The 17,147-nt window shown below is 50.5% G+C and overlaps 2 protein-coding genes across 5 annotated transcripts; both read left to right on the top strand.

Moving 5' to 3' along the window:
- The first annotated feature begins 1,513 nt into the window (after positions 1-1,513).
- Positions 1,514-5,906, top strand: PYGO1 (pygopus family PHD finger 1). The gene is made up of 3 exons (XM_063314037.1): positions 1,514-1,657; positions 1,807-1,892; positions 2,050-5,906. Exons 1-3 carry the CDS (start codon positions 1,606-1,608, stop codon positions 3,214-3,216), a joined length of 1,305 nt encoding a protein of 434 aa, XP_063170107.1. The 5' UTR covers positions 1,514-1,605; the 3' UTR covers positions 3,217-5,906.
- Positions 5,907-6,239: 333 nt separating this feature from the next.
- Positions 6,240-16,766, top strand: DNAAF4 (dynein axonemal assembly factor 4). Of its 4 annotated transcripts, none has more exons than XM_063314102.1 (9): positions 6,240-6,398; positions 6,488-6,638; positions 6,779-6,912; positions 11,902-12,130; positions 13,069-13,214; positions 14,385-14,494; positions 14,860-15,013; positions 15,509-15,614; positions 16,562-16,766. In XM_063314102.1, the coding sequence occupies exons 1-9, from the start codon at positions 6,276-6,278 to the stop codon at positions 16,660-16,662; spliced, it is 1,254 nt and encodes a 417-aa protein (XP_063170172.1). In that variant the 5' UTR covers positions 6,240-6,275; the 3' UTR covers positions 16,663-16,766. The 4 variants fall into 4 exon arrangements, with proteins under 4 accessions (XP_063170172.1, XP_063170174.1, XP_063170173.1 ...); XM_063314104.1 differs by having other exon boundaries at positions 15,541-15,614; positions 16,562-16,665; XM_063314103.1 differs by lacking the exon at positions 15,509-15,614.
- Positions 16,767-17,147: the final 381 nt, after the last annotated feature.

Raw genomic sequence — 17,147 nt, 5'->3', positions numbered from 1 at the left:
CTTGCATCGTTGCCGCAAGATCTGCTTCGTGTTTTCTGTGGCATGTTTCTTGGGGCATGGTTGGCTTGCTGCCCCCAAGAGCGTAGTGTGGTGTAGCAAAGCCTCAGGAAAGGGGCTATAATAGCACGGCCAGGGCATTCCCTCGCATGCCTTGCCCGCCTTGCCCCTCAAGAAAGGGCAGTGCTGCCTGGCTTTTTCCTCTGCCTTGGGGGAAAGCCCCAAATTCATTTTCCATCAGACTGGAAGAGCAGCTAAAAGCAGAGCAGAAGAAAATGACTGGCACAGAAGTATCAATCACATCTGGGTTCCAATACCGAGGTTCCAGTTGTGTGTTGAAGCACGCATGAACCACGCCGGTGTGAGGTTGTATTTTGCAGGTGCTCTTCCTGACCCCGGGTCCTTTGGGGCAACCCTACTCTTGTAACTGCCATCCTCCCTGGGTGGGGATCAGGCCAACAAAAGGACTGGGGCCGGGTTTGCCTTTTGCTGCTGCACACACAGACATCTGTTAGGTCGGGCCTGGCCCTTTGCTCAGTGGCTCTTTAAAACAAACTCGCTTCGGTGGTCTTTTTAAGATGTGAATTAATGCAAGTGTGGGAGTCCAGTGAGGCTTTTCGCCAAGGGTGTTCTGGGTCCTGCCACTCCTGCTGTTTTCCTGAAGGGCATCAACGGCTGGCCGGCAAATGGGGGAGGGAGCTGAGTTATGTTAATTTTATATTTGACTCAGGGGATCAGCTCCGTGAATTCCATGGCACGAGGACAGCCGGTGATGGTCTGATAATGAATGTACCTTTTAAAATGTCTTTTTTTATCATTTTGCTTATAATGTGGATTTTTTTTAAAAAACCTCTTTTGATAGCATAGTGAATGTTTACCTGTGTGTTTTTCCTCTTTCCCCGTACCCATTCCCAGGCTTGCCCTAATACTAGCACAAACATCATGCCAAAAATGAGTAGAAATTTAAATGCCAAAGTGTTTATGAAACTGTTGTCTTATACAGAGGGATTGCACAGTTGAAATAAAAGTTTCCTGTAGTAACCTGCGGCTGGTTCCTCTTGGAAGGCGCCTCTTGGCGGACAGAGCACGGTGGGGCAAGGGGTGGGCGCGCGGGACGGGAGGGGGCTCGACGCGAGCAGCTTGGGCAGGACCAGCGCACTGGGGGTCCCCGGCAGGGCCTCCCGCTGCCGCCAGCCTGCCCCGGGCCAGGAAGCCCACCGGGCCCCATTCCTCTCCATTTCTGGAAAGCGCCTTGCTCGCTCGCTGGCGGGCAGCCCTACAAATCGGGGGGGGGGGGGGGCAACGCCGCTCGGCCAGGCGGGAGCGCTTCCTGTAGCAGTCCGAGGGGCGAACGGGGGCGCGGGGGCGGCGCGCGCTCCTCCCGGGGGCGCCTCCCGAGCTCCCAACCTGTGAGCCGGCCCAGCCCAAGGAGGGCGCTGCTGGCGGCGGGGCCCGGCGAGGCGGTGAGGGAGGGGGCGGCTGCCCCAGGCAGGGCCCGCCCCGCGGGCGGCGGAGGGCCGGGCTGCGCTGCGCGTCGCGGTCGCCGGGTCGGCGGCTGCCTCGGTGCTGCGCCTGCCCGGCGGGGCGGGCCGCGATGCTGCGCCGGCGATGTCCGCGGAACACGAGAAGGAGCCCGCCGCGGCGCTCAAGAGGCCCCGAGGTGCTGTGCGCGGGAGGCCGGCCGGGCCGGGCCAAGCGGGAAGGGAGGGGAAGAGGCGCCGGTAGAGTCCCCCGGGCCGGTGGGAGGCGGCCGCGCGGGGAGAGGCTTGGCGAGGCTTGGCGACGCGAGCCGTGCGCTTGGTCTTGCAGGCGGAGACGGCGGCCTGGAAGGTTTGGCGGGCGCCGGGCTGCAGCTGGGCAGCCCCGACAAGAAGAAGCGCAAGGCCAGCGCGCAGGTAAGCCGGGGCGCCGCCGGACCCCTTTCCCACCGGTCTGGGCCGGCCGTGGGGGGGCAGGGGGCGGGTCCCGGGGAGGCGCCCGCCCGCCGGCCTCCCGAGCGGCCCCGGGGCTGCCCTCCCGCGGGGCTCAGGGGTCTCCTCTCGCCCCCCGCAGGGGGCCCCCTTCCCCGCTCCGCCCTCCGAGTACGCCCCGCCGCCCAACCCGAGCTCCGACCACCTGATCGCCGCCAACCCCTTCGACGACAGCTACGCCGCCGCCACCGCCGCCGCCGCCCCCTACAAGCCTGCGGGGAGCCCCTACTTCCCCGGCCCCGGCTACCCCAGCTTCGGGGGCTACAACGCCTTCAGGATGCCGCCTCACCTGCTGCCCCGAATGGCCTCCCCGTATGGGGCACCCGCGTACCCGCTCCGCAGCCAGCCGCACCCTTTTGCCCAGAACTCCCCGGTGGGGATGGTTTTCAACAGGCCCCCGGCAGTGACCTTCGGGCCACCCGAGAACGCGGGCTTCGCAGGCCAGCCCTCCTATGGCGTTGCCAGCACAAACCAGCCTGTGCCCATGCCTGTGCCCAGCCAGCCCTTCCGTCCCAACCCGGGCGAAAACTTCGGCCACATGCCCTCGCAGAACGCCGGCCCGGTGCCTCCCCGTGACGTCTCCATGCATTTCGGGCCAGGGCCCAGTCCGGCCTTCGGCAGCACCCCGGTAGAGCCCAACCACTCTTATGCTCCCGGGCCGAACAGTTACAGCCAGGCGAAACCATCCCCGAAACTGGCTGCGAACAAGCACCAGCCCCCGCCCCAGCAGCAGCACCACCACCCCGCTCACGGGGCAGAGGATGTGCTGAGCTCAGGAAGTGCAGATGTGAAAGCCGCCGGGCATCGGAATGTCCCAGCGGGCAACCCTGAGGGGGTCCTGCCCAAACACATGGAAAATCTGAACAGTGCCCATGCAAACGGGACCCCCAATAAGCCCCGCTTGCCCCATGGAGGCCCCGAGGGCAGTAGTTCTGAGAAGGGGGGTGGCAGCGGTGGCAAAATCCCGCTGCACCCTCCCCAGCACGGCCACACGTCCTCCGAGCCAGTTTACCCGTGTGGGATTTGCACCCACGAGGTGAATGACGATCAGGACGCCATCCTCTGCGAAGCATCTTGTCAGAAGTGGTTTCACCGGATCTGCACGGGCATGACGGAGTCGGCGTATGGCCTGCTCACCGCAGAGGCGTCGGCGGTGTGGGGCTGCGATACTTGCATGGCGGACAAGGATGTGCAGCTGATGCGCACCAGGGAAACAGCGGGACCACCAGCCCTGAATGCCGATGCGTGAGCCGCCCCCCTACTCTCCTGCGGCTGTGGTTGCGAAACTCCATCTTCCCACACGTTTTGTTTTCCGCCCAAGTGCATTAAGTTTTCATCAGAAGAACTTTGGGGAGATGCTTCCTTTGTGCCAGTGAACTTGGTTTAGACATACGAATGGACTGGTTCTGTGAAATGCCACCCTTTCGCGGCTGTTCAGCCTGAGGATGGAATGCACTGGACGAACTGGATGTAGCGATATATTTGCAGTACCTGTTGCTGTCTCGTGAGGAGCCCACTTGTTCCTCTGCTTCTGAGCTTTCTCCAGTTGAAAAGGCAGGAGGTCCAGCCCAGGAGAAAACTGAGCAATAGTTCTTCCAAGGTGGTTGCTGGGAATGTCAAACTGTTTGTATGTGAGCTGGAACTTACCTAGAAAGGGTAACATGGTTAGTCTTTTTTAGTTCTACTGCTATTCTTACAGTGCCTATTTCTGATCACGTTAGTGGAGCTTGCAGGGCCTTTGCAATAAACAGATTTTAGGGGATCCTGAGGGCTTTCTCAGTACATCTCTCTCTGTTGGCTTTGGCAGCCTGTTTCCAACAACCCCTCTTCCAGTGCCCAGCAGCACACAGGCAGGCCTCTTCCCTGAAATGCCAGGCACGGAGCTGGGTGCTGCGGCCATCTGCTGACCCCAGCACGTAGTAGTTGAAGCGATGTGGAAGATGTCCGGCTATTTGGAGAAAAATATTCAGAGCCAGAAGCGCTTCTGATTCCAGCTTGGCTTTGGGACTGTTGGGGACCAGGGCCTCGGGTGGCTCTGAGTGTGAGATCCCAGCCGGCGTGGCCTTGGGAGACAGGGACCCAGACTGGGGGGCTACAGCCACGGTTGCAGAGTTCCGTCCTGGAGGTTAGGGTGAGGAGGGGCAGCCCTAGCAGCGGCAGCTCAAGAGGAGCAGCAGCAGCAGCAGCTTGGCCACCGTCCGTGGCAGAGGGTTGCATTTCCCAACCTCCCTTGCATCCCAGAGGCCATTTTTTTTTAAACCATCAAAAATTGAAAGCATTTTTAGGGAACTTGAATTCCCACACACTTGCCTAGAAAGAGGAAGAGTTGCTGGGAAACTGGCACCCCTTTGCCCATCCCTTTGTGTGTAAGTCGGATGGGAACATGGCTCACGGCTGCCTCCCTCCTCCTTGAGGGAATGTGAGTGGCCATCCTGGGCAGTGGGGGAGCCTCCCATATAGCAGCAACCATGGCAGTGAAGCTGGGCAGATGCTAATCCAGATGTGGGCAGCAGCGAGAACCTCAGGCTTTAAGAGGCAGACATTATTCCAAAGTGGAGGGATACAAGTGTCACCTGCCGAGGAAGCTTTGAATCCAAAATTTAGTGGGGCCGCACAGTCCGGGAATTCTAGAGTCTCCATTGTGCAAATGGCAAGATGCCTTCATAGCTGTGAAGATCAATGATAAGTAAAAAATTCCATAGAGTGAGTCAGTGTGTTGTAGCACATGCATGCGCATGTGCGCACGTGCACACACTGAGAATTTGGCTTTTGTTTGCCTTGGAGATAAATCAGGATGGACCTTTATCTCTGGGCTGGAAACAATTGGAGCAAAAATATTAATTTGGGCAACTCAATCCAGATGTAAGTGGTGGAAGTCAGCCGTAGAAATCTGGTAGGTATCTCAAGAGGTCTTCTGCTGATGTTGTAATTGTTTCTAGCTTCCATCTGCTGGAATTTGGGGAAGGACTAGCACCCCTCCTTGTGACTGGCTCCCCCCCACTCCAGGTTCAGATATCTGTGTGGCTTTAAAACTCCCATGCAGACAAGCGACTTGGCCACCCATCTGCTGGTCCAAAGCAGAGCCTTAAAGCAGGGGTTGGGGGTGGGCTTTGCTGCTGCTGCTGCTGCATTCTCCAGATCTGGCTCTGAGCGGGGAGCACCACTTCCCCTCCCCCAGATGGACACAAGCTGCTCCAGTTGGAGACGAAGGTAAACCACCTGGGAACCCCTTCCCTTTTCCCATCTGTCTGGTGCCCTAATTACATGTGGAATAACACTTCACATTTACAAATTGTGGGGATGTTTGAAGACCCTAATGTGTGTGTTTAATTCTGAGAGGTGGTTTTTTTTTTTAAATCAGTGACTTACATTTTCCATTTTATTTTTTAATAGAAATTTTGCTATCTTTCATGCCTAAATACGTGTACCTCTCATTATATATAAATAGAGCTTTGCTTGCTAGTAATGTGTAACATTTTATACATACTTGGCCATGTGTCTTTTCTGTTGTATGTGACTTAATTACTGTTTCATATTAAAACTCATCTTTTCTTATGTACTGCTTACGTATACCTGTTTTGGGGATATCAGTTGAGTACTTTTTATACAACCTCAAATGTGTTCCACATTGGTGACATTTATTTTTGCAGCAACTTTTAAAAGAATAAAAATAGGGCATGTCTGAAATAACACATGCATTAGGACTGTGATGCGTGACAAAGTTGATGTATGTAATTCAAATTGGAAACAAGCTCCCAAACTTTGTCCATTATTGTTCCCTTAGTAAGAAATGAAATTACTATGTAATACAAATGACGTCATATCATGGTGCGTGTGTAAGCTACTCTCTGAAGTATAGGAATAACGTTTCTGTTTCTATGTTGAGGGATGGCGAGCTGAGCTGACCTCATGGCAAACTATTAAACCGTTTTTGATGTATTTTGGCATACGTTGAATTTGTCTCCGCTACAAGGGATTGTCAGCGCGCTTATTGTACTATTCTGGGAAACGGGCGCCGCGACGCCTTCTGCTTCTTTAAAACTGCGGCGAATGAGAACCAGCCCCGGTTGCCCTTCCTGAGGCCTCGGCGAGACTTCTCGGAAGTCCAAACGCGATAGCGGGGCCAGCACCGACCGCGGAGCCCGCTCGGCGGAGGCCTCGGCCGGGAGGAGGGCAGCTGCGCACACCTCCCTGAGCTGGCGCATACCGCTCCCGGCAGCCCGCGCGCGGAGGGCGGCTTCCGGCGGAACGGGCTGCGACTCCCGGCGGCCCGCGCGCCCGGCGTCTTGGCAACGGCCTGCTCCCGCCATGCCGGTCTGGGTACGAGACTTCAGCTGGGAGCAGACGACCGAGGCCGTGCGCCTGACAGTGCCCGTGGGGGCCCGGCGCCCCCGCCGCGACGGCGTCTTCTGCACCGAGCGGTACCTCAAGGTGGGTGCGGGGGGCGGCCGGCTCGTCGGGGCGCTGCCCGGGGGCTGGTGGCGGGCGCCGAGTAACCCGCTGCTGCCCGCGTCCCGCAGGTGAGCGCACCCCCGTTGCTCTTCGAAGCCGCGCTCCACGCCCCCGTCGACGCCGAGCGCAGCCGCGCCGAGATCCGGGATGGCTTCGTCGTCTTCACCCTCCTCAAGAAGGAGGCGGCCCCGTGGGCGTCCCTGCTGGCGGAGGACGGTGGTGAGTGTCTGGCCCGCGGGCCGCCTGCCCCCGCCGCGTGGAGGGGTCCTGCCCACACCCTTCGCTGCAGCCCGCGGGGCCGGTTTCTCTCGCGCGCCCGCCGGCCCCGAACTTGTCCCGGCCGGAATGGCTTTTTTCAGGGGGCGAAACGAAGATGCGGGAAATCCGCGAGGAGGCTGTACGCCAAGCTCAAGAGGAGGCCCGGGCGAAGGCGGAGGCAAAATCTGCGGAGAAACGGGAACGCGGCAAATTTGCTCTGGAGGCCACCATCGAGGTAAATGGTCATCCTTCGGGGAGGGATCAGCAACCATGGAAGGTTGCCTTAAAGTTTGCCGTCCAGCCTTGGGATTCTGACCAATCACACGCCTCGCCTCGTGGTGCCCTTTCCCTCGGCTCCCTCTTTCCCCCTTCCTTTTCTCTCCCCCCTCCCCCGCCACCATTAGAACAAAGTCTACTGCCTGGCCTTTCTTCTCTGGCCAACAAGCCATCTCTTTCGCAGTTGTTGTTTATTCGTTCAGTCGCTTCCGACTCTTCATGACTTCATGGACCAGGTCGTCGCAACCCCCAGCTCCCCCAAGGACAAGCCCATCACCTCTAGAATACCATCCATCCATCTTGCCCTTGATTGGCCCCTCTTCCTTTTGCCCTCCACTCTCCCTAGCATCAGCATCTTCTCCAGGGTGTCCTGTTTTCTCATTATGTGGCCAAAGTATTTCAGTTTTGCCTTTAATACCATTCCCTCAAGTGAGCAGTCTGGCTTTATTTCCTGGAGGATGGACTGGTTTGATCTTCTTGCAGTCCAAGGCACTCAAAGAATTTTCCTCCAATGCCACAGTTCCAAAGCATCTATCTTCCTTCGCTCAGCCTTCCTTATGGTCCAGCTCTCACAGCCATATGTTACTACTGGGAACACCATTGCTTTAACTATGCGGACCTTTGTTGTCAGTGTGATGTCTCTGCTCTTAACTATTTTATTGAGATTTGTCATTGCTCTTCTCCCAAGGATTAAACGTCTTCTGATTTCCTGACTGCAGTCAGCATCCGCAGTAATCTTCACACCTAGAAATACAAAGTCTTTCACTGCTTCTACATTTTCTCCCTCTATTTGCCAGTTATCAATCAAGCTGGTTGCCATAATCTTGGTTTTTTCAAGGGAAACCTTTACCTTTACTAGCTGCAAGCCAGCTTTTGCACTTTCTTTTTTCACCTTCATCATAAGGCTCCTCAGTTCCTCTTCGCTTTCAGCCATCAAAGTGGTATCATCTGCATATCTGAGATTGTTAATGTTTCTTCCAGTGATTTTAACTCCAGCCTTGGATTCCTCAAGCCCAGCATGTCGCATGATGTGTTCTGCATACAAGTTGAATAGGTAGGGTGAGAGTATACAGCCCTGCCATACTCCTTTCCCAATCTTAAACCAGTCCGTTGTTCCGTGGTCTGTTCTTACTGTTGCTACTTGGTCGTTATACAGATTCTTCAGGAGGCATACAAGATGACTTGGTATCCCCATACCACTAAGAACTTGCCACAATTTGTTATGGTCCACACAGTCAAAGGCTTTAGAATAGTCAATAAAACAGAAATAGATGTTTTTCTGAAACTCCCTGGCTTTTTCCATTATCCAGCGGATATTGGCAATTTGGTCCCTAGTTCCTCTGCCTTTTCTAAACCCAGCTTGTACATCTGGCAATTCTCGCTCCATGAATTGCTGAAGTCTCCCTTGCAGGATCTTGAGCATTACCTTACTGGCATGTGAAATGAGTGCCACTGTTCGATAGTTTGAACATTCTTTAGTGTTTCCCTTTTTTGGTATGGGAATATAAGTTGATTTTTTCCAATCTGATGGCCATTCTTGTGTTTTCCAAATTTGCTGACATATAGCATGCATTACCTTGACAGCGGAACAACAGACTGGTTTAAGATTGGGAAAGGAGTACGGCAGGGCTGTATACTCTCACCCTACCTATTCAACTTGTATGCAGAACACATCATGCGACAAGCTGGGCTTGAGGAATCCAAGGCTGGAGTTAAAATCTCTGGAAGAAACATTAACAATCTCAGATATGCAGATGATACCACTTTGATGGCTGAAAGTGAAGAGGAACTGAGGAGCCTTATGATGAAGGTGAAAGAAGAAAGTGCAAAAGCTGGTTTGCAGCTAAACCTCAAAAAAACCAAGATTATGGCAACCAGCTTGATTGATAACTGGCAAATAGAGGGAGAAAATGTAGAAGCAGTGAAAGACTTTGTATTCCTAGGTGCAAAGATTACTGCAGATGCTGACTGCAGTCAGGAAATCAGAAGACGCTTAATCCTTGGAAGAAGAGCAATGACAAATCTCGATAAAATAGTTAAGAGCAGAGACATCACACTGACAACAAAGGCCCGCATAGTTAAAGCAATGGTGTTCCCTGTAGTAACATATGGCTGCGAGAGCTGGACCATAAGGAAGGCTGAGCGAAGGAAGATCGATGCTTTTGAACTGTGGTGTTGGAGGAAAATTCTGAGAGTGCCTTGGACTGCAAGAAGATCCAACCAGTCCATCCTCCAGGAAATCAAGCCAGACTGCTCACTTGAGGGAATGATATTAAAGGCAAAACTGAAATACTTTGGCCACATAATGAGAAGACAGGACACCCTGGAGAAGATGCTGATGCTAGGGAGAGTGGAAGGCAAAAGGAAGAGGGGCCGACCAAGGGCAAGATGGATGGATGATATTCTAGAGGTGACGGACTCGTCCCTGGGGGAGCTGGGGGTGTTGACGACCGACAGGAAGCTCTGGCGTGGGCTGGTCCATGAAGTCACGAAGAGTCGGAAGCGACTAAACGAATAAACAACAACAACACCTTGACAGCATCATCTTGCAAGATTTTGAACAGTTCAACTGGGATGCCGTCGTCTCCTGCTGCCTTGTTATTAGCAATGCTTCTTAAGGCCCATTCAACCTCACTCTTCAGGATGTCTGGCTCTAGCTCACCGACCACACCGTCAAAGCTATCCCCGATATTGTTATCCTTCCTATACAGGTCTTCTGTATATTCTTGCCACCTTTTCTTGATCTCTTCTTCTTCTGTTAGGTCCTTGCCATCTTTCGTTTTTGATCATACCCATTTTTGTCTGGAATTTACCTCCGATGTTTCTAATTTTCTGGAAGAGGTCTCTTGTCCTTCCTATTCTATTGTCTTCTTCCACTTCTGCACATTGCTTGTTTAAAAATAATTCCTTATCTCTTCTGGCTAACCTCTGGAATTTTGCATTTAACTGGGCATATCTCCCCCTATCACTGTTGCCTTTTGCTTTCCTTCTTTCTTGGGCTACTTCTAGTGTCTCAGCAGACAGCCATTTTGCCTTCTTGGTTTTCTCTTTCTTTGGGAGGTATTTTGTTGCCGCCTCCTGAACAATGTTGCGAACTTCTGTCCATAGTTCTTCCGGGACCCTATCTACTAAGTCCAGTCCCTTAAATCTATTCTTCACCTCCACTGCATATTCCTTAGGAATATTAGTGAGCTCATATCTAGCTGATCTGTGGGTCTTCCCTAATCTCTTTAGTCTGATCCTAAATTGTGCAAGAAGAAGTTTGTGATCTGAACTACAGTCAGCTCCAGGTCTTGTTTTTACCGACTGTACAGATGTCCGCCATCTTTGGCTGCAAAGGAGGTAGTCAATCTGATTTCAGTGTTGTCCATCTGGTGAAGTCCATGTATAAAGCCGTCTCTTAGGTTGTTGGAAGAGAGTTTGTTATGCAGAGTGAGTTGTCTTGGCAAAATTCTATCAGCCTATGTCCTGCTTCGTTTTGTTCTCCCAGGCCATGCTTACCTGTAATTCCAGGTGTCATTTGACTGCCCACCTTAGCATTCCAGTCTCCTGTGATGAAAATAACATCTCTTTTAGGCGTGTCGTCCAGTAGGTGCTGCGGATCCTCATAGAACTGCTCTACTTCAGCTTCTTCAGCATCTGTGGTTGGGGCGTATATTTGGATCACTGTGATGTTAGATGACTTGCCCTGAATTCAAATTGAGATCATTCTATCGTTTTTTGGATTGTATCCAAGCTCTGCTTTAGCCACTTTACTATTAATTATGAAGGCTACTCCGTTTCTTCTGTGGTCCTCTTGTCCACAGTAGTAGATCTGGTGGTCATCTGATGTGAAGTGGCCCATTCCAGTCCATTTCAGTTCACTGACGCCCAAAATGTCTATCTTTAATCTTGACATCTCACCAATAACCACATCCAATTTGCCCTGGCTCATAGATCTTACATTCCAGGTTCCAATGGTGTGTTGATCCTTAGAATATCGGATTCGCCGTTCACCACCAGCACCGTTGGCTGCTGGCCATCCTTTCGGCTTTGAGCTAGCTGCGTCATCACGTCTGGGGCTAGTTGAACTCATCCTCTGTTCCTCCCCAGTAGCATTTTGACCATCTTCCAACCTGGGGGTCTCATCTTCCGATGGTATACCGACATATCTCTGGCTGTACTGATCCATTTAGTTTTCACGGCAAGAATACTGGGGTGGGTTGCCATTACCTTCCCCAGGGATCGCATTTATTCTGACCCCTCTGTCACGACCTTCCCGTCTTGGGTGGCCCTTCACGGTTTAGCTCATGGCATCACTGAGGTGCTCAAGCTCCAGCACCACGACAAGGTAACGATCCTTTGCTGAAGGGAGCAACTCATAAGCCTACTAAAATCAATAAATGAGCAAATAAAAAGCTAATTCTGAAAGGCTTGTGGAAAAGAGGAGGTATTATGCTATCAGCAAGTGAATGGAGAATTATAGTTAAAACTTCTTTAGCTGTTCAGTAACTGCCGCTTGCTATGAGAGAAATCACTTCAGATGCATTTCTGCAAATCCACATTGTGCTCAGGCGATGTTGTAGGGAAGAGATGCAGGTGCATTTGAGCTTTATGACCTGAGCTGGGCAGGCTGTTCCACTAGTTCTAGATTATGCCTGATATTCAGCTCCTCTGCGGCCTTCTGAAGACAGTACGTCAATGAAGATCCTCAGTCATCCAGGTGGAATTCTCTGTAGGCTGAGTCATGGCAACTGGATTTCTTTCTTTTTGGTTGAAATGGCTCGCTGCTTCTCCAAGCAGCTAAACGTTTCAAACAAAAAGAAATCCAGTTGCCATGACTCAGCCTTCTGAAGACAGTGTCTCTGGAAGTGGGAATCTTAATTACCTGCCTGATAAATCAGTAATGAGGAAGTTTGCCCCTCAACACAGAAATAATTCTAGAACAAATGTTCTATAATTCAAACAGCTAGAAGAAGCAGAAAGAAAAAGAATAGAAGAGCTGAAAGAACAGGAACGAAAAAGAGCTACTGAGGAGATTGAGGCATGGAAAAGGCAGAATGAGATGCAAAAGAAAATATATACTAAGTGCCAGTTGCCGGATAAAAAGACAATAGTCCCCAGAGAAACACAAGGGTGCCAGAATTTGGGATCTTTTGCTGGAAAGGGAGCATCCAAGTCAGGAGCATTAACTAAAGGTACAACATTCTCATTATGTTACCATATGGATGTTACACTTCCTTTCATTCATGGGACAATGCAATCCTTTTGCTTTGCTCTGACAGTTTTTATTTATTTAAAATATTTTCTTGTTTAAAATCTGAAAGCTTCCCATGTTGAATTCCAATATATACAATCACAACATATGACAATGTGAACTAAAACCATACCCTCTTCCAAAATGCAGTAATACCAATCAGAAGCATTATTCAAAGAATACTGGCCATATAATTATCAATTACGGCAGCGCCTTCTGTTTGGCAGCCCAAGGAAGGGGTTAGGGTTAGAGGCAAAGGCACTCAAAGGCCATTCAGCCTCTGAGCGCTGCTTCATGGTCTGCAATGAGAAATCCTGTGATGGGTAGAGAGCCACGGAGATGACTTTGGGATAGCCAGGCCGAGGCTGTGATGGCTACATAAACAAAAGCATACTTTCACCCCAGGCAACGGAGGAAGTGTGACAAAGAATCTCAGACTGATTCCTTCCTTCCTAAATCACTATTGTAAAGGAAGGAGAGAGGGGAGAACTCGGTGGGGCTTTCAAGATTCTGTTACTGTAGCACACATAAATACAGTAGAGTTCCAGTCAGACTTCTGGGGTCTGTTTCCTGGCCTGGCCTGCCTCAGAGGGCTGGCATGATGAAAGTGTACCCCATCAACCCGGTGTTCTTTTTATGTTTTCCCCCCATCGACCCAAGAGACAACTCTCACAGTAGTGCATTCCAGGAATGCCTCATAGTGATATGCACAAGATTTGGTTTTGTTTAAATCTGCATGGGTTTGTATCTCCAGACATCTGCCATGTAAATATCAGAAAGAGGAAATGCTGTGGCTAGACTCCTTTTTCTCTCCTATTGTTACTTTTAACTATGAACAGAAATACAACATTAAATGGCTTTTGTGTTTGACTATTGCAGCCAGAAGTTCTGGAAATTTGTTTTCAGAGAAGATAAAGGAAGACTCAGTTCCTTCTCCACGTCCTCCTGGTAGCATTAGGATAAATTTTACGCCTCGTGTCTTTCCAACAGCACTTAGAGAATCACGGATCCCAGAGGAGGAAGAGGTAGGGGGCTTAGCTGCTTTGGGCCATGGAGGGCTGGCCCTTCCATGGGGGTGAGCCTGTTGTGCCAGGCAGCACTTGCAGGGCCGCAGTGGCATGTTACTGGAGAAGAGCTGGTGCTTGCTTTCCCCACTGCGTTCAGGTGTACTTACTTTTAGCAGAATACCTCATTTTTCCCAAGGTTGAAGAAACACTCAGTATCCCTGCATGGCACCACCCACCCAAGGCACCACCCTCTTTCTGGCACCAAATGTTCTTGGGCCAGCCCTGGTGGTCTGGTTTCAAGCCACGCCTCATAAGAGCAAGATTTTCCTAGTCAGCATTCTCCTTTTCCCCCCTGCACATCTGGAATAAATGCTCCCCAATATTTCATGAGGTGTGGCTTGAAGCTGTGGCACCAGGGAAAGAGGACATTTATCTGAGATACTCAGGCAAAGAAGGGGTAGCTCTTAATGGCGATGTGAAAGGCACCAGGAACGCGGCGCCTCTGCAGAGCCACAGAGCTGGCCTCAGAGGGACGATGCAGCAACCGTTGCAGAAGCCTCTTTCCGGGCAAACCTCCAGCATCTCTTTCCTGACTAGGTCTGCCTGGAAGGGCTGGCATCACCGTACCTAGCAGTGCAGTGCTGGAGGCAGAATGCTAGAAAAACGCCAATGGCCTGTGCCAAGCTGCACTTAAGGAGAAGACCTCAAAGGCCAAAGTACACATGTTAAGGGTAACCTCACTGTTCAAGGGGAACCGATGGAGGGAGACCAGTTGTGGAGAGACATTTTACGATTTCGATGTATGCAATGTTTCACTGTGCTAATTGCAGACTACAGAAATAAGGAACCTCCGTAAAAAGTTTCAGCTGCAAACCTTGTCAGAAACTAGAGAAAATGCAGCATATGACAACTACAGAGAGATGTCATTTCTCTTCAGGGATCCGCTTTCTGTTACAGAAATCCCAGGAGGAGAGGCAGTCTCAGCAAAGTGCAGGGTATCCTCAGCAATAAGCTTTAATGGTTGGATGGAATCTTTTGAGCCTTCCTCAGCGGAGTCCCAGAGCAGGAAGACCTTGTTTTTAAGCCGTGCCCTTCTTAGGGCTTACTTGGAAACCTCTAGCAGCCATTGTGGGGTACAGAGTGCTGGGCTGGTCTAGGTGACGTTCTGCACCTGTCTTATGTTCGCAGTGGCTATGTAAACAAGCAGAGGCACGCAGGACAATAAACGCGGATATTGCTGAGATGGAGGATTTGAAAGAAGAGGAAAAGAACCCAGAGTGGTTGAAGGACAAGGGAATGTGAGTTTAGAATGGGTGTCCCAAAGATGTGCTCCAAAGCCTGCTATGGCCTAGAGTGGGGGAGAAGAAGTAAGTAAGTGCCAGCCCGCCTGTTGGGTTTCAATCCTGTTTGTTTCTTGTAAACCACCAGGAGTCCACGTGGAGTCAGTGATGTGTGTGTGCGCGCGTGCATATGCTGTCAACATACACTTAAATACACTTGCTAAATCGCAAAGCCCTGAGTATGTTCAAGTTCAACTCTTGCTAAGTAAAGTAGGTGGTTGACATAATCAGTTTATGGTCATTTAGTAACGATGTTAAAGGTTTTAAGTCCTGTTGAAAATGCAGTAGCTATTTGTTCACGTGGGTCTTTTTGGTTTATTTAGTAAAATGTTTGAAACTGGCAACTATCTGGCTGCTGTCAATGCTTACAACTTGGCAATTCGTATTAATAATAAGATACCGACCTTATATTTGAATCGAGCTGCTTGCCACCTGAGGCTGAGAAATCTACATAAAGCAATTGAGGATTCCTCCCAGGTATTTGTTTCTGGCTCATGGCCAATGTCTCCATTGCATTCCCTTTTCCCTTGTCCCGGATTAAACACTGGAATATTCTCTTCAACATTATTACTGTACAACATTAGCCAATGTCTCTGGAAAATTTATCATCTCCTAGTTGTGCATAAACAAAAGGTGAAAATGAAAATCTGTCACCAAAACATAGCAATTAATGTCTCATATTCTGTCTTGTAGTTTGCCTTGAACATTTCTAAAATAATGTGGTTCCTTCTTTGATGCAAGAATCTTTTATATAAAAAAATTTAGAACTCGGGAGGGGGGGTATAGGTTTTTAAATCCTATGCATTGATTTAGAAACTTCAACATAAACGCTTTAATACATAAGCATAGCAATGGGGCTAAGAGCGGAACTGATGTATGCAAGTGCGTCACTTAGGTTCCTTCCAAGGGCCAGGGTTAGCTCCGACTCCGGGCCATACAGAATCTGTGCGTTTGTGCATTTCATTTTGCCAGGCCTTGGACTTGCTGACGCCGCCTGTTTCCAGCAATGCCAAGGCAAGAGTGAAAGCTCACCTGAGGCGTGGGACAGCATTCTGTGAACTGGAATTGTATGCAGAAGGTACGGAGTGAGAGTCTTTGAAAGGCGAAGCGCCAATACTTTCCATTTTTTGTTGTTGACATTTTCTTTTTACAAAATGGGTTATGTATGCTTTAAACACAGTGCTTCTTGAAACCAGCAGAAATGAGCCACTGTACTAAAAATATTGTTTAGGTAGAATATTTCAGTTTATTGGAAATCTGGTTTGGGGGGGGGGGGAGGATCTTATTTTCTGTGCCCAGAACATCTCTTCCTCTGTCAACTCAGAATCCTGTCCTTTTCCAAGTGCAACCCTTCTGGGTGAATCTGCCGCCTGCTCAGCTCTATTAAGAACTTGATCAAATGCTTTCTTGTATCAGGCTTTTATCACTTCTGCTGCCCTGTGTTAAAAGGAACTGTGGCCATTCCTTTTTTCTCCTGCCTCTTCTCCGGCTCCTCTTGCCAGTTGTATTGTTCTTCTTCAGTTGGTCTCCCAGAGGAAAATGTACAAAGCTTCCATCAGGCTTCCCGGCGTCCCAAAAGGAGATCTGCTAGTCATAGTAGCTGTTTAAAGCCACCAGCACCACCACAGCACGTTCATGTTCTTCAGTGTTACTATCTGCAAAATGTGATTTGGGAATCTAGCTAATGGTTTTACAAATATTTATGAAATGCTGATAGTGGGGATGGGGTTAGTGTTTTGTATTCAGACTGAATTACTTGCATTCTGCTAAAGAGTCTTTTAATAAGAGGAGTCTGTGTTTCCACAAGTCAGTAAAAATGACTTCACGTACTCGTTAGTTGAGAAGCCCTGGCTGAATTATGTCAGTGTCTGAGGAGTTCTGTTTTGGACTCTTGTCATCTGGGCTAACCTGGGAGTAAAGCCATTTTGAGGAGAGGGTGTTAATGCTGTTACATAAATACACCATATATATAGAACATGGTGTGTGGCTTCAGTTATAAATGATGGATGCTAAAATTTACTCTAGGCCTTCAAGATTATCTCGCTGCTCTCAAGATTGAGCCTACGAATAAAAATATAGAAGAAGATGCTGAGAAAGTTCGGCGCATAATTCAAGGAAATGAATAACTCTGGAAAAAATTGTGCTGGTAATTTCGAGGTTGATCTCCGGAAGAATTTTTTTTTTGTTTTGCATGTCTTCAGCTTGAATGTCATTACTAGAAAGTAGAGTAAGTGTGGTGGGGGGGGGGGGGCGTAAAAATAAAAATCTTGTATTTTCTGTGGAAAATGCTTCTTTATCATTAAAATGTGTTCTCGCTGCACGGAGAAAGGTCCCACTTGGCGTGAGCGGCCCTCCTCCAGCGACGCGGATTCCCCTGGCAGCGGCGACCGCGGGGCTAAAGCGGGGGCGCAGGCAGCAGCGAGCGGTCGGTGCCCGTGTTGATCCCGTTGCTCTGCGGCGGCCCGGGGGCGGCCAGACGGGCAGTGAAGGAGCTGTCCCGCGGGCAGAACCGGCAAGGCGCCGTGGCCGAGGTGGCCCGCAGGGCGCCGTACTCGCCGGCGGTGGTCTTGTACAGCAGCGGCCGCGGCGCGCTCAGGCGCGTGCTCGTCAG

This window comes from Candoia aspera, chromosome 13 (genome assembly GCF_035149785.1).
Source record: "Candoia aspera isolate rCanAsp1 chromosome 13, rCanAsp1.hap2, whole genome shotgun sequence".
Lineage (NCBI taxonomy): Eukaryota > Metazoa > Chordata > Lepidosauria > Squamata > Boidae > Candoia > Candoia aspera.
This window is presented reverse-complemented; position numbering and strand designations above follow the sequence as displayed.

Coding starts and splice junctions, on each gene's coding strand:
- PYGO1 (XM_063314037.1), top strand. CDS start 1,606: ATGTCCGCGGAACACGAGAAGGAGCCCGCCGCGGCGCTCAAGAGGCCC. Junction 1,658..1,806: donor GGCGCTCAAGAGGCCCCGAG/GTGCTGTGCGCG, acceptor TTGGTCTTGCAG/GCGGAGACGGCGGCCTGGAA. Junction 1,893..2,049: donor AGCGCAAGGCCAGCGCGCAG/GTAAGCCGGGGC, acceptor CGCCCCCCGCAG/GGGGCCCCCTTCCCCGCTCC.
- DNAAF4 (XM_063314101.1), top strand. CDS start 6,276: ATGCCGGTCTGGGTACGAGACTTCAGCTGGGAGCAGACGACCGAGGCC. Junction 12,131..13,068: donor GTCAGGAGCATTAACTAAAG/GTACAACATTCT, acceptor TGACTATTGCAG/CCAGAAGTTCTGGAAATTTG. Junction 14,495..14,859: donor TGGTTGAAGGACAAGGGAAT/GTGAGTTTAGAA, acceptor TGGTTTATTTAG/TAAAATGTTTGAAACTGGCA.